We start from the raw sequence: 16,161 nt of genomic DNA, 5'->3' as shown, positions 1-16,161 counted from the left end.
AATTAACATCTGGGAGAGATTGGGTTTCATAGAATCATAGCACATGGGCACAGAGAAGACCTATTCATTCAAATATACTCTATTTCCCGGTCAAGAGTATTCCATACCTTATCTTCTCTAGCACTTTCTCCGGTCTCCAGGACTCAAGAAACATGCTTCAGCTACTTCCCTTGAGAGACTATTCTGTAACCTAATAGACCTCACAATTAAGATACATTTCCTGATATCCACATGACATATTGCTTCGTTAAATTTAACCTCCTTATTTGTAAGGGAGCTCCTACACAATTTACTGTCTTGGAATCTCCTAAACGCTTCCTCTCTCTCCCCAGCATTAATACCCTTCAGTTACTTGTAGTTGGCCATTATTTAGCCAAGCTAGACAATTGACAAGCTTTCCTCTTAAATCAATCCTTCCAGCCCTTTAATCATTTCATCGCTTTCTTATTTATTCCTGGTGACTTTTTGCTATGGTAGTGCCCCAAACCATACACAGCACAGAGCTTTTTAGTAAATTGTAAGTTCTTTAGGGAGGGACAGAATCTTCCTGTATGTCTATCCAGGGTCCAGGATGTTTTGGGTGCTACTGTAGTATAAATAACAAGCCCCTTCCCCTGCTTGCCTGCCTGCTCCCTAGGAGGGGCATGCTTACCCTCCTTCCCCTTTCTCCAAACGGGATTCATTCTCCTTCTGAGATATTGCATCTGGTCCATCTGGGCTTCTCCCAGTGTCCATGGCCACACCATTTGAGAAGGTCTTGAGAAGCAGGGACAACCCCCTACATGTCTGATTGCCTGGAAACTTGGTCACACAGTACTTTGTGTGGTGATGATGTGTTTGTTTGTTTTTTAACCCTTGGTCTTTTCTGTTCTTCAACCCTTCCTTTGTAGTCTTACTGCCTGAAAGTGAAGGAGATGGATGATGAGGAATACAGCTGCATTGTGAGTACAGATTGCAGGTTGTATTTCTATAGCATTTTGTCCTCCCTCACATGCAACCCACAGAAACACAGATGTGCCTGCATACAGCCATACATTAGCCCTGCTAATAATACATTAAAATTGTTAGTGTTCAAACCTGAAAGTCTTTGAATGCTATGCAGAAAATATAACTGATAACGTTTATGAAACACATCCCATCATCACAAATCATTGGGACCAGTCATCATCTCTACTGCATGCTCACTGAATTGTGTGTCCTACTCTTCTAGTAATACTAGTATGTGTTAAGGATTACTATACAGTGTTATCCTAATGGATTCCACTTGAGTATAATGTGCAGTTTATCTTAAGTCCTGTATTAGATACTCTGCATCCCACACTAATGCAAATTTGTTTGTAAGTTGCAATTGTAGTTGTTTAAGGAAAATTTCAGGAGAATCTCTCCTAGTGACAATGTACTTAAACAAATATTCATAATTATAATTGGAAGACTTCTAAAAATCCAGTAAAATCTTCAAACTGGCATGGAAAATAATTCCTAGCATTGAATATAGCCTTGTGAATCTTCAAAGTGCTGTACAAATCTTAATCCTTACCAACAACTTATAAGGTAAATAAAGATGCCTTGTGTATGCCTCAGTTTCCCCAACTATACAAGGGGGGTGTGGACTTGTCCAAGGTCAGAGATGGACTCAGTATCAGAGCTGAGATTAGAACTCTGCATTCCTTGGTGCCCAGTTCTTTGCTCAGAGGACCAGACAATGGTCCCTCCTTTGTAACTAGTAAAACTTGAGTGACCCAACACCTAATGATGATATACATTCTACTAAATGAGAGAAGAAAATCTCTCCCCCTGGGCCAGCAGGGTGCCATGGTTGGGCTTTGGCACACATGAATTAAGGGTACATTCAAGACCCACAGGCAGAAGCAAGTATGTGTGTAGGGAGGAAGCACTATCTGCTGTCCCCTGTGCTGACAGACCCCATTGCTTTTCTCTCAAACATGTGCTGTTGGACAATCAGTAGTTCCACCCTTACTGACTTCCAGTGCCATGACTAGAGGTAGGCAACACACGGATGCCTGGGTAGAGTTGCCCTCTACGGGGCTTTGGAGCTGTGTTCCGGCTCCGCTCCAGCTCCAGGCAAAAACCTGCAGCTCCACTGCTCCGGAGCTGCTCTGTGCTCCAGCTCTGGGCTCCGCTCCAAAGCCCTGTCAAGAGTTTTATATATTTGAAAAGAAACCTTGCTGCTTGCTTGTGAGGCAACCTGCAAGTGATGAAGCTTGCAGGAAGGCAGCCGTCACAAACTGGCATAAGTTTACCTATCCCACCTGCATTTTCTCAAGCACCTGCTTGCATGTACAATAGGTTTGTTGGGTACTGGTGCCTCTCTCAATAACTCAGCTAAGAAATCCAGTACCAGCTGGCCATCTGTTCTCACCTTTCCAGGTTGAAAGGGACTATAAGTCCCATTCCCTTGTGTCATGGTAATGCTCATTTCTTCATCCCTGCTATTATGTGTTTGGCCTTTGAAGTGGCCGTTTTAACAGTAGATTTGGAGGCTCTGGGCTCCAGCTCGTAGCTTGCCTAGGACTAGCTCCGTGTTCCTAGTCATCAGTGGTTCCTGTGCTGTGTTTCAATGGTCCCAAGAAGGCTGCAGCAGGATCACATGGTGACCTGAGGTTCATGGGATCACATCAGTAAGCCTCTTGCACGGTGGACCTTTTGGGAGTCTCTAAAATGGTGTGGTGTTCTTGGCAGGCACTGGGCGAGCCCCTCTACAGGGTCAGCACTGGGAACTATGAGTATCGCTTAGTCCTACGCTGCCGCCAGGAGGCACGCACACGCTTTGCCAGGATGAGGAAGGATGTGCTGGAGAAGATTGAACTGCTGGACCAGAAACATGGTGAGTGTCACTGCCCTCCTTCATGGCCCCTATGGGCTTCATCCAGACAGGGGTTCTTTGCCCTTGTGGTCCTGCCTCATCTTAGCCCAGAAACCCTTGCTGCCAGCATCTCACTGACCTCATCCAGTCTGGGTCCCTGTCCTCATGGACCCTTCTGTTAGAGTGCTTGGGAGACAGCTGTGCACAGACCATGAATGTGACTGCTGCATAGGAATATTTGGCTAATCTCGGGGAGGGAGGCTTGGTCACAGCCTTGGGGGTGAGGGGAGAGATACTTCTGTGGGTTCTGAAAACCCTGGGGAACAGATTAGTTGCAATTAGCTTGATGACATTCTGGGGTACACACACCCCTCAAATCCAGGATAACGGGGTGTGGACATGGTGGTTGGTCACTGAAAAAGCAAGAGTGCATGTGAGAGGGAGAACACTATCTGCTATATTCCCCACTGACACACTCCCAACCCATCCCCTCTGCAGTGCAGGACATCGTGTTCCAGCTCCAGCGCTTTGTCTCCACCATGTCCAAATACAATGATGACTGCTACGCCGTGCTCCGGGATGCAGATGTCTTTCCCATCGAAGTGGACCTAGCACGCACCACCCTGAGCTATGGTCAGAAGGACGTCTTCTCAGATGGGGCAGAGGAGGAAGAGGAGGCAGGAGAGCGAGAGGCCAAGAGGAAGGAGGAAGCAAATGGCGAAAAGCTTATTGATGATGCCTGAATATGCTGACACAGCGGGCGGGAAAGACATTAGACACTGATAAAATCTGTTTCACATGGTGATTCGTCCTCAGTGATTTTCTGTATAAGCTCAGCCAGGGATTCCTCCTCTGCTTCGGATGGGGGCAGTTGGGATGACTTGGGCGCAAAGTCCGCACTCTTTCCAGCCTCCACTTTCTCCTTCCCTCCCTCTTTGCCTGGATGGCTTTCCCCAGTGTTCCATTGCCCAACTCAGAGGCTGAGGTAGGGGGTTACTGTGGGGAACCCTTTGAGGAATTCCCTCCCCACACCATATGATTCCACCTGTGGAGGGGACCTTTTTGAGTGTGAAGAGCACATCCCTCCTCTTCTGCTGCCTGCGTCTGCTTAAAAAAAGCACCTCAAGAGGGATAACTATGGACAGCAAGAACAGCTCCTCCTGATCTACCCTCACTAGATGGAAAAATGCTGAAATCAGCAGAACCACTCGCTCCACTGCTGACTACCCTGGGACCAGAGGGTTTTGCCTCTCTACTCTCCCACTTCAAATGTTGTTTACAATTCTACTGCCCCTGCTGGCTCTAGGTAGGTGTGAGGATGCTAGAGGAATCTGCCCCCTCTCCACCTGCTTTGGCTACTGTTTCCTATGGAAGAGAAGGAGAACCCAGGCAAGCTGAGGTGTAGAACTAGTGGTAGATGTAAACAGGTCATCAACCAACAAGGGACTGATGAAATCCTTTAAGGAAAGGGGTCTGCCTGGAGCCCTTCCCATGTGTAGCATCACCCTCCCCAAAGAAAGAGAAGGGAACTGGCCTTTATCAGAGAGGAACCATCTTCATCAGTACATGGGCAACAGGTGAACCTTCTACTAGTCAAAGGGAGGAGGTTTGTGAAATTCACACTGGCTCAGGGGACTCTGGTCCATGTGTTTCCTTGGTCATTTCCCCTCTCACATTTTGCTCCTGGTTGGCCGTAACCAGATTTGCTCCTTGAGGATGCACAGCTTGTCATGTGCACCCCTCCCTGTGCATAGGTGCCAAGAGGTGTGATCATTATAAAACCGGGGAGGAGGTGCTACGGCCTTATATCAGAGAGTGTGTCGAATAACACAGAGTCTTATGGGGAGGGGAAAACAGTGCCTGCAGATGGAGATTATTTTAGACACGTGATGTAAGGAGCATGGAGTATTAAATCACGCACCCCCACCCTACAGCTCACCCTGTTGCTACATGACCATTCAGTTTCCCATTTTGTGCTGCCTTCGGGCCAGAAAGCCCAGCTGGAACTCAGAGCTAAGGCTCCTCACCCCCAACACAAGGCAAGGGGAAAAGGAAAAATCAGGGGCAGTAAGGATTCCTCCCAACCCCCCTTCCCTTTCTCTCTCCTTTTTGGAGTCCCAGTTCCATATATGGCTTTCTGTTTGTGGCAGTGATCTGTTGGGGGTGAAGGTTTTGACTTCTCCAAGGATGACATGTACCAGCTGGCAGTGAGCAAGGCTATTAAGGGCATTAATTTATGATTTATATGTTTTTTACTTGTTTTGTTTCTGGACTCTGTCATCTTCTCCGTGGGTGCCTCAAGAAGGCCAGCTAGGGCTAGGCTGCTCTGGAAGACTTGAATGGGCTTTAATATGCTGATGGATGCCTCTAATAAAGAAAAACATAACATTTCTATTTTCCGTCCCCTTTTCACTGGCTTTTTCGTGATCTGTTCGCTTCTCCTCATCCCTCTATTTTGGATGAGGTGGGACATGAAGGTTGTGCATAAGGCTATGTTCCTTTTGTCTTAAGGGGGATATTAACTCCTTGAACAGAATTATGGTGGCCATCACTGCACCTTGCTTTGCAGATGAAAAGTGTGATGTACATGCTACATAAGGCTATACACAGGGGGTGTCCTATGTTCCTAGGTGTGCTATGGCTCAGCTTAGAGGGCGAATATATCCTTGCAGAACACAGTAGTCCACCTCAATCCTGTCCTGCAGCATCCCTTGCTATTCCAGTGCTAGGTTCTAACCACAAACTCAGCTGCCACACCTCAAGCCTGAGCTGACAGTAAATCCTGACCTTGTGAGCAGAGGCTGCCAGCTGTGTCAAAGAGGTAGCTTATAGAAATGGAAAATGTCAGTGATGGAGCTCCAGCAAACCACATTTCACCAGCTCTGGCCACACACTCTCTCCCTAAGCTCTGAATTCTGACTGGCAGAGATCACAGGGCAGGCTGCTTAGCATCCCATTTGGAGTGTTATAGTGCAATACGATGGTACCAACTTTTCTTTTAAAAAGCACTCCTCATGCTTTGTCCTGCTGCGGGGTTCTGGAGTCCAGGCTGACACTGTTTGAATGGGAGTTGGACAAGAGCAACCACAGTAAGCAAGGAACTGGAGGGACCAAATGTATAGAGGAAAACTGCTGGAGAAGGAGTATCAAGTGCAGTCTGGGTCCTGAGCTATGGTAAGCCATGTTCAGTGCAACTTTGAAGGGGAAGTGGCAAAGGTGGCTCTATACCATCTTCATGGCCCCTGGGGGGGGGGGGGGAACTGGTCTGCTCCTGGGACTTAGAGTAGCCTGAAGGCTGTTGTAAGTTACAACCAGCGGCCCATATCCCCCTGGAGGTGCTCTAGTGGCAACCTTTCCCTGGCCGGGCCCCTATGCTGAGGCTAGCGTGGAGTAGCTATCCCTTCTGCTGAGTTCCCAGCTACTGCTTTGTGTTGCCTATGTTGGGAGACAGACTCTGACCACAGGGTTGTATAACTAGACTTCATGATATGAAACTGAATAAAGGAAAATGTTGCCTGGATAGTGGGAATCCTTTGCTACCAGTGAGGTCCATGTAGACTGGATTAGTTTCCCAGAAGATGTGGTGGAGGCTTCTTCTCTTGAGTCACTTAAAAGTGCAAGATTGAACAAAGCCACAGAGAATATACTCTAAGGAACTGACTAATCTTGATGCTCCAAAAATGGTCAGATTTGTTTGGGAGTTTAGATAAATTTTAATGTGAATACAGTGCTGGTTGCAAGTTACAAGCTGAGCCTCTTACACAGACAGAGGGGGGTAGCTAAAGTGCTCTTTGCCCCCCACCCCCATCTGTCTCAGCTGAGTCCTGGATGGAGGGGGCCACATCTTAGTTGCAAGCCCCCTGACTCATTGAGGTCTTGTCTCTCTTTGAAAACTGTCCTTATTGCAGCAAATCAATACTGCTTGTGTAGTAGCAGCTGGAGTGCGACCTTCTCTCTCTCCCTCACCAAATTCGGTTTAGGTGGGCTAGCAGTTTGTAATGTCTCTGACTACTCCCTAGTTCATATTCAAGCCAGTGACCTGAAGTGAAATGTCTGTTCTGCAGCCCTTGAGATCCCTGCCGTACAGCTCTGTGGCTTCTGATCTCTTGGTGTTGTAATAGGGCCCTTGAGGTGTTGGCACGGGGTGTTTGAGGTAAAGTAATTCAGGAAACTGGAAGGAAGGGCTTTGGCTAGGAGTGTCATAGTAGACCCAGTTCTAAAGCGGATTAAGTGTGGTTTAAGCATGCGAGGGAAGGTTGTTCGTTTAGAATCCAGAAATCCATCGCTTAAACCTGATTTACTACTTGCTCAAACCCCCTCATTCATTGCATCCTCTGGCTGCTGCTTGTTCTTCTGCCTGAACATTGATTCCTTTATATAAGGGGTTTTCTTTGTGTGTTTTTTAACTAATACACCCCACCCCCTTGTACCATTGCTGCCACAGGGATAATCCCTCAGGACATGGTGTGTTTTTTACCTGGGCCCTGAAGATAAACTCTTCCTGCTCAGCGTTGTTCCCCCTCACATGTCATCTACTCTCGCCTTGCAGATTCAGCCTATGGGGAAGGGTCCTTGCTAGTATTCCTATCTGTAAGACTTTTTAGTGTCAGGGCAGGTGTTAGCTAATGGCATTTAGTTTGACTGTTTCCTTGCTTGGTGCCCTTAACTAGAGCTTTTCCCCCAGTTCCTCCTCCTTGCCCATGAAGCATCACAACCACCTTGCTTTTGGCCTGCTACCCCATCAGATAATCTCAAGCTGGGGTCAGAATGAAGTCCCTTCCCCTCACTTTTAGTATTGCCTAGGCAGGGGAAGGCTATACCTTTCTCTGAGGCATTGGTTGTGGGTGGAGGCAAGGTCAGAGAGATTATTGACATGAAGTATGGCAATTCCTGTAGCTGCCCTCTAGCTTTTTTTCCCTACACCATCAGCTGCTTCCATGACAGCCAAAACCAACCTCCCTCCAGACAAGTTCATAGTGTGACCTCTTCTGCAGTCTACGAAGCGGGGTCTGTCCTGACAGCAGTAGCAGATTAGGAGAGGCATTGAAGACTGAGTAAAGCAGATATGATCATAGAGAGCCCCTAACTCTGGCTTAGGGTGATAGTGTAGAGGGAAAAGTAAAGTTCTCTGGCTGCCTCTGCTGCTGTTTAAAAATATTTCCCAGGGACAGTTTGTAGGGGAGGCTGGTTTTCAATGTCTTTGGGCCCGTGTTGAATACATCAGTGTATTTGCAGTATACTGTTACACAGACATTATATATATAAAAATTCTGCTATTCTTGGAATCAGTCTCTTGTTCCTTGCAGCTCCCCCTTCTTCCCCAGCACACTCTCCCCTTCCAACCCATATTCCTTCCCCCATATACTTGTCTCCAAACCAGGCCAGTCACACACTTTAGCATTGGCTCTTAGTCCTGGCTTTTCACTTGCTAAAATCTCTCTCTCTCCACTGTCTGGCCAGAGTTGCATTCACCTGGGACTGGCACTGCCCCCTCATCCGCAGGCTGCTCCACCCCATCTGCACTATGGTCCTCTGCTACGTGGTTCACCGCATCGCTGTCCGTGACGACAGCAGTGTTGGTGCTGTGGGACAGGTGGTGGTTGTCACCAGCATGATCCTCCACTTCCTGCGCATCTGACTCTGCCTCTTCGGTATCACTGCCACCCCCTACCGAAGGGGTCTTCTCTGGCTGGGGTGTCTTCTTCCCCTGATTCAGGCAGCAGTAGGTGGCCATGGCCAGGAAGAGGGAGGAGAGTACAACCTCTGAGCCAGCCAGGTAGAAGATGATTGCGTAGTTCTTGAATGCATCCACCAAGCGTCCTGATAGTCAAATGAGAAATAATTACTGTTAGACTGTCAGCAAGTCTTTTCCAATGACATGGAAGTCGCTGAGATCAGCACCTCAATGAGCTCTCTGTGGCTGGGGAATAATTTCCTAAGGAAAGAGACTGAAGCCTTATCGGGATATTCAGAATTACACTGGACAAAACCCTGGACAATATACAACAGAAAGCCATTCTGTGTTGGCTGAGAAAAACAGACAGGATGTGCTCCAAGAGGTGAGTCTGTGACACTGCTTGTAGCTACTAATTTGCCTTTGTTCTGTAAGTGTTAAATAATCATGAGACCGTGCTGATGTGGTCTGACACTGCTCCAGTCCATCTTCCCATCACCACAGTATGACGACTCAGAAGAGGCAATGGAATCACATGCAATGCTGCGGCATAATGCTTGAAACCAATATTGGGGGACCTTTGAATTGTCCCACAAGTTAGGGCTCATGGGATAACTCTGTGAAAGTCAGGATTGTCCTGTGTGTGTGGTGGGACCCTATATGTGACTCCAGGCTGGGTAAAGAGTAGGGAATAGTAGGGGGCAAATCTTAACACACAGCAAGCCCTGTCATCCCCTCGAACCTGCAGACCAAGTAGCAGCTAAGTAGGGTTATGCAAGCAAAGTGACACTGTTACTTTCTTCCCACTCTGTTTCTGCTCCCTTGTTATCCTATTTTACAAACAACTGCTCTCAACATATAAAGATGGTCCCAGCTTCATTGCTGCAGTACCCTAGGTCCCTCTCTCATCCCACTATTGTCCTTGTCCCTCTCCACCATTCTGTATTGACTTACCCAAATAACCGTAACCCTCTTCGAATCACGACTGGATGCCTTTCCGGAAGATGTGTTTGACTAAAGCATATGTTATTGGTCTCAGTGCAGGGGTAACTGGGTGAGGCTCTCAGGCCAGCGTTATACAGGGGGTCAGATTAGACCTGTCCCTTCTGGCCTTAAATTCTGTGCATAAATGGAGAGGAGACAAAGCATCTCTCCCTCTCCAGGCTGTTCAGATCCCCTCATGGTCTCCTCCTTCCCTTTTCTTTCTATTGCCATTTCTCCCATGTTCCTTCCTTGAAAGGAGCTGCTCCGGTGCTGCACACAATATTCAATAAAGGCCTGTTTCTCCCCCCTTTGCGTTTTTGGCTGTTATATCACCAAGCTCTGGATACTGACAGGCCCACCAGCAATGCTGAGCTAATGTCCCCTTCCCCTGCCACCACAGCTGCTTCATTAAGCCCCATGAATCATTACCTCTGTCTCACAATCTATTTCAGAAATCTCCCTGAAGTGGGCCAGTGTCCACCTGCTTGGGCCTGCTACTCCCCGTGGGAAATAAGCGTGTTCCTGTTTGGATCAGAGAAGAGGAGCCAGGTACTGTTGTTGTTAGTGAGGGTTCTCACAGTGACCCAAATTAAGCCATAGGTCTGGTCCTTTCCTCCCCACAATCAGTGTAGGACTGGAAGGAACCGCAAGAGGTCATCAAGTCCAGTCCCCTGCTCTGAGGCAGGACTAAGTATTATCTAGACCATCCCTGACAGGTGTTTGTCCAACCTGCTCTTAAAAACCTCCAGTGACAGAGATTCCACAGCCTCTCTAGGTAATTTGATCCAGTGCTTAACCTCCCTGACAGAAAGATTTTCCTAATGTCTAACCTAAACCTCCCTTGCTTTTGCCTTCAGAGGCTCTAGTGCAGTGGTTCCCAAACGACCCCTTTGGCATCTTACTAAGTGTCCCGGACCCCTATCATTTCTGGTGTGACTGGAACACCTCAGCCAGTGTGAGCTCTCACTTATGCATGGTGTGTGAGAGGTCACGCTGTGCGGAGGATGCCATCTGGAGAACAAAATGGTGTCCTCCATGCAGCAAAAATGCGGGAATGCTGTTCTGGCACATTCTGACCCTGGCTCAAGAGATGGATCCCCATGTAACCTACAGGGGCTGGGGACCCCACTTTGGGAGCCTCTGTACTAGTTGAGGGTTTATTATGGACAAGAAGCTGGATATGAGTCAGCAGTGTGCCCTTGTTGCCAAGAAGGCCAATGGCATATTGGGCTGCATTAGTAGGATCATTGCCAGCAGATCGAGGGAAGTTACTATTCCCCTCTATTCGTTACTGGTGAGGCCACACCTCGAGTATTGCATCCAGTTTTGGTCCCCCACTACTGAAGGGATGTGGACAAATTGGAGAGAGTCCAGCAGAGGCCAACGGAAATGATTAGGGGGCTAGGACACATGACTTACGAAGAGAGGCTGAGGGAACTGGGCTTATTTAGTCTGCAGAAGAGAAGAGTGAGGGGGGATTTGATAGCAGCCTTCAACTACCTGAAGAGGGGTTCCAAAGAGGATGGAGCTAGGCTGTTCTCAGTGGTGGCAGATGACAGAACAAGGAGCAATGGTCTTAAGTTGCAGTGTGGGAGGTCTAGCTTGGACAAGTGGACTGTAGTCCACGAAAGCTTATGCTCAAATAAATTTGTTAGTCTCTAAGGTGCCACAAGTACTCCTGTACTATTTCACTAGGAGGGCAGTGAAGCACTGGAATGGGTTACCTAGGGAGGTGGTGGAATCTCCTTCCTTAGAGGTTTTTAAGGTCAGGCTTGACAAAGCCCTGGCTGGGTTGATTTAGTTGGGAATTGGTCCTGCTTTGAGCAGGGGGTTGGACTAGATGACCTCCTGAGGTCCCTTCCAACCCTGATATTCTATGATTCTATGGTTGGCACAGCATGGGGAGGAGCTCATTCATGCTGCGTTTCATGCACTGCCGTGTCATGGCTGGAGATATGGGTTCAAATTTTGGCTTAAGGAAAGGAGCAGGGGGAGGGGGATGTCAGTCTGGGCCCTGGTAGGCATTTGCCTACAATACACCAGAGATGCCTCAGCGAATAAATTATTCAGTAAATTTGCCCTTGTTTTCCTGTTTGCACGTTATCCACTAATAGACTTTGACAAGGATTGGTCATGTTCCTCAGACACTTTATGCAAGCTACTCCCTCCCAAGGGAACAAACTATTCACTAGTAGTTACATATTATTGCCACTCCATAGGTGCTGGAACTAGGTGTGCTGCCGCACCCCCTGGTTTGAAGTGATTTCCATCATATCCAGGGTTTACAGTTTGGTTCAATGGCTCTCAGCTCCCCCACTATACAAATTGTTTCAACACCCCTGCACCACTCCCTTATTGAAGGAAAGACTTTGAATCTTCTCTCTAAAAAAAGATTTGGAGATAGCCCTGTGCACAATTCTGGCAGGGATGTATTGCTACAAACATTCATGAGACTCGTGCTTTCTGCAAACAAAAATAGTCACGCTCATGAATATGCACAGCAACAAAGCAGAAGGGCTGTGAATACTAATGAGAAGCTGCTGGTTTTAGTCACATTAATGTTCACAAATGGTTTTTGCCAGGCTTTAACAACAACATAACCTTCTCTTCTTACCCATGCAAAGCAATAGCAGGGGGTGCTGTTGGTCAGGATTAAGGGACGCTGTGGGTAGATCCCACTATAGGTGGCCCTAACTAAATGCTCGTTGCTGCTAATTTTTTATGAGCAAAACTACTAGAATTCACAAGAAGAATCTCTCAGCACACCGGTTATATCAGTTTTGTGGTGAATTGGGTTGGACTCAGATTCTTCATTTCAGATGGTCTTTTTTTTATAGAGACAATTGAAATGAAAAACCAGCTCAGTGTTTTGTATACTTTGTGAAAAACTGATTAAAAAAAAAAAAAAGAGAGAGAAGTGTGTATTACCCCCCCACACACATAATAAAGCAGGGGTACCTTTTCCCCCCACTTGTGCAAACAGAGGCAATGAAATAGTCCCTCATTCATTCCTCTCTAAAAATAGGAGTTGAACAGTTCAACTCCTTTCAGTTCTTCAGTTATCTGCTTAGATGTCCTCTCCCTCAAGGAATTAAAGAGGTGCAGCCTCATGAACCCTTCAGATGCCAGGTACTGATGCCACCCCACCCCGCCCTGATATCTAGGATGCCATTGGATGACTACGGATACCATTCCACCAATCAAAAGTTAGAGCTAGAAATATGCAGTTAAAATGTCTGGATGCCTCCAAATTCTTGAGAGGACTTAACCATTAGTGTTACCCTGTTGGTCAAGAGTCCCAGTGTCAGGCCAGGAGGGCAGCTGGGTGACCGACAGCTCTCTCAAGCACAAACATACCTGCTGAGGGTGGCCCAATGAGCACAGCAATGGCTTCGATGAGCAGGACCAGCCCAATGGCACTGGAGAACTTCTGGGATCCAACAATGGCCATGAGCACCTCAAACTGCAATGCACCCACCATGCCGTAGGAGATGCCAAAGAAGATACAGAAGATGACCAGTGTTGTGTAGGTGTTAGCCCTGGCGCTGCAGATGTCTGTCAGGCCATTAAAGAGCATAGCAAAGCTGAATAAGTAGGCGACATGGGGACGCATCCACTTCATCCCGGCTAGCATCCCACAGGAAGGGCGGGCAAAGATGTCTATGAAGCCAATGATGGACAGCAGGAAGGCAGCTTCTGTGTCTGGCACTCCTATGTCTTTGGCATAGTTGACCAGCAATATGGGGGGCACAAAGAGACCCAAGACCATGATGAACTTAGCAATGGAGTAAATGACAAACCCCCGGTTGGAGAAGATAGAAAAATCCAATAGCTTCTTCCCTTTCCTGGGCTGCTGCTGCTTCTTGGTTTTCTTTGATTTTTTGGCTCCCTCAATGGTGCTTATGGCCTCCTCTGCCCTTTCCCCAATGGGTAGCATCTCCTTGGCTTCATATTTGTCCTGAACTCTCTCCATCTTCCGCTTCATGCCTGCCTCGAGAGGCCTCATGACTGCTCCACAGGTGCAGCAATTGAGCAGCAAACCCCCCATGATGAGGAATCCTCCTCGCCAGCCAAACTTCTCAAGCAAGACCTGCCCCAGCGGAGAGAGGGCAGAGAGGAAGACAGGGCTCCCGGCTGCAGCAAGCCCATTGGCCAGAGGTCTACGTTTGTCAAAGTAGGTGCCCAGCATGATCAGGGAGGGCTGGAAGTTCAAAGCCATACCTAGACCTGTGGGCAGGGGTAGGGGAAGGAGAAGATGGAGAGAGTAATGGGTGTGAGACAACAGAGACAAGAGGACCACAACAAATGCAAACCTCTCAGAGATTCTGCACGCACACACCTAGCCCAAAGACTCCATCATGTAGTTTAATTCTCTTCCCGAGTCTTAGACTCTCCCACATGACTTACTGTATGAAACTCATAGGCAGAGGCAGGGCTAGGTCCCAAAGAGCTTACATTGCACTGGGACCCGCCCACTGCCACCTGCCTTTGGCTACCCCATTCTAACTGGCAGGCCTTCCCTGAGAGCCTGTATCAGGACTGCTCCACCATCACCTTACTTGGGCCATTACCCTTTAAACTCTTGATCAGTCCCACTGTGACCCCTACCTCAGGCTGTTCCATTGTCAGATTGCATCCAGAAGAGAAAATATTAATGGACCAGCGGGTTTTTTTCTGTTATTATGGGTTCTTCTTCCTCCTAGTGCATGTGTCTCTTCCCACGCGCCCCCTCAGAGCTCAGTGGTTTCCCCCCACCCCATGCCCCAATGACTCTGCCTCTGTATGAAGACGGCTGTGTGGAGTTCCCTCTCTAGCCCATCCAATCTTGCTAAATCAATTGATGAGCCAGACCTTAAGGTGTTTCTCCCGCCAGCCACTGAGTTCTGAGCAGATCGTCCTCACAGTGCTCTCAGCCTTTGCCAGCCAGAGAACAAGGGTCCTGGACACTGAGGTCCCTGGGCCAGCTCTGATTCCATCTATGCCACTCCAGATGGAGGCAGGCAGAAGTCTCAGTCACCGCCCGGACCCCTCCTCTTGCCTCCTCCAGCCTCAAGAGCCAGTGCCATAAAGCTGCTGCCATGGCAGGCTGTCCTCCCAATAAGCCACGTCGGCTCCCTGAGCACTCCCACAGCTGCAGCGCTCCCCCTCCGTAGGGCTCTCACCTGTCAGCATGCCAGCCGTCAGGTACAGCTCAATAATGTTGGTGGTGAAGGAGGCTAGGATCATACCGGAAGATGCCAGGAGCCCACCGACAAGCATCACAGGCCGGCACCCAAACTGGTTCACCATGATGCTGCTCACAGGCCCTGAATGGAAGCAAAGCAGCCAGTGAGAACCAGAGAAAACAAGGAGTTAGGGCAGCTACAACTGAGTGACTTCTCCACTCACCTGCAGCACGTGAATGCAGAATGCTGAGGCCAAAGGAAATCTCCCTCCCTCACCATCAGCTCTGCTCTGGCGGTAGAGCGTCAGCTCTAGGGTCCAGACAGAGTAGCCCTGGCTCCGCACTGCCACAAGGCAGACCTGGCTTTGATTCCTTCTTTCCACGGGGCAAGGAGAGACTCGGTGTAACATGGAGACAGCTACACTCAGTTTCAGTGAGGGCAGCAAAAGGGAAGAGAGGGACCCCCTCTGGCTGACCAAGGAATGGAGCTGATGAGCAGGCAAAGAGATCTTCAGGGTGCCCGCGGAGACATAGGGGATGTCTGAGGCATGGAGGACGTGGGGGCATAAATCAGCAACATTACATGCTCATCCCCCTTCTGGGAGGGGTGCTGGGGACAGAGGTCTCTGTCACCCTGCCCCAACTTCCCATTTGGTTTTAGTGCAGAGGAGGGTTGGGAAGCATAAAGAGACAGTTAAAGACCCAAAGGAGGCGTCCACTCTGTGCCGAGTACGTGTTTGAGCGGGGGAGGGCTAAGGTGGGGGGGATTGTTGGCAGGGGGCCGGGCTCACGCTAGCATTCTCACCCGTGCCATACAGCATGGCCAGCATGATGGACGAGATCCAAGCTGTGTCGCTGTAGCCCACGTGGAAGTCGTGCATCAGCTCCTTGAAGTAGACGCTCACGGCCTTAGGAAAGGCGTAGGAGAAGCCGGTGATCACAAAGCAGCCCAGCAGCACTATCCAGCCCCAGCCACCATCTGGGGGCTTCACCGAAGCTGGCAGCTGGCCCTCCTCTGGGTCAGACCTCCCCATTTTCTAATTTGGGGGAGGGGACCCAAAGCCAAGCGGGGGTTGGGGCAGGGGAGAGCGTGCAGTAGACACAGATCTCCAAGAGCTGCAGGAGGAGAAGAGCATACAGGACACATGGTTACAATGGCAGCGCCAGCCTTCCGCCCGGCGCTCCACCATTGCCTGTTGAAGTGTTTAAGTTCACTTGTGCCAGTATTTACTCCCAACTTCTCTGACCTCTGCCCCCGCGTCACATGGAGCTGCAGCGTGGGCTAGTGGCTAAGGCACTGGAGTTGGAGGCAGGAGACCTGGCGCTATTCCAAGCTCTTTGCCACTGACCTGCTGGGTGACCTTGGGCATGTCCCCTCACCTCTCCTCTGTGCCTGGCTCCCCTCCCACTCGTTGGCTGCCTTGTCTAGTTAGGCTGGAAGCTCTTCAGGGTCTGTCTCTCAAGCTGTGTTTGCACAGTGCCTAGCACAACAGGGCTTTCGTTTGGGTTGGGGCC

General features: G+C 49.0%; 2 protein-coding genes across 2 annotated transcripts in view; one reads left to right on the top strand and one right to left on the bottom strand.

Annotated features, from left to right (window-relative positions):
* Positions 1–5,001, top strand: part of PICK1 (protein interacting with PRKCA 1) — a 13,547-nt gene extending 8,546 nt beyond the window's left edge. The window contains exons 11-13 of the mRNA XM_026657542.2: positions 891–941; positions 2,701–2,845; positions 3,323–5,001. Of these exons, the coding sequence (XP_026513327.1) occupies positions 891–941; positions 2,701–2,845; positions 3,323–3,567 (441 nt within the window). The 3' untranslated portion in view covers positions 3,568–5,001. The remainder of the gene's footprint in view (positions 1–890; positions 942–2,700; positions 2,846–3,322) is intronic.
* A 3,241-nt stretch (positions 5,002–8,242) lies between these two features.
* On the bottom strand, positions 8,243–15,680 carry SLC16A8 (solute carrier family 16 member 8). The gene is made up of 4 exons (XM_024200109.2): positions 15,452–15,680; positions 14,645–14,788; positions 12,840–13,709; positions 8,243–8,644 (listed from the first exon to the last, which is right to left on the bottom strand). Exons 1-4 carry the CDS (start codon positions 15,678–15,680, stop codon positions 8,253–8,255), a joined length of 1,635 nt encoding a protein of 544 aa, XP_024055877.2. The 3' UTR covers positions 8,243–8,252.
* Positions 15,681–16,161: the final 481 nt, after the last annotated feature.

This window comes from Terrapene carolina, unplaced genomic scaffold (assembly GCF_002925995.2).
Source record: "Terrapene carolina triunguis isolate 2854851 unplaced genomic scaffold, T_m_triunguis-2.0 Scaffold247, whole genome shotgun sequence".
NCBI lineage: Eukaryota > Metazoa > Chordata > Testudines > Emydidae > Terrapene > Terrapene triunguis.
Note: the sequence above shows the minus strand (reverse complement) of the source record. Positions and strands in the feature narration are given on the sequence as shown.

What these genes read in the sequence shown, in the direction of transcription:
- SLC16A8 (XM_024200109.2), bottom strand. Translation starts at nt 15,680, where the DNA reads ATGGGGAGGTCTGACCCAGAGGAGGGCCAGCTGCCAGCTTCGGTGAAG. An exon ending in GGCCATGCTGTATGGCACGG is followed by an intron (nt 14,789 to 15,451) that starts GTGAGAATGCTA and finishes GCTTCCATTCAG; the next exon opens with GGCCTGTGAGCAGCATCATG. An exon ending in CATTGGGCCACCCTCAGCAG is followed by an intron (nt 8,645 to 12,839) that starts GTATGTTTGTGC and finishes TTTGACTATCAG; the next exon opens with GACGCTTGGTGGATGCATTC.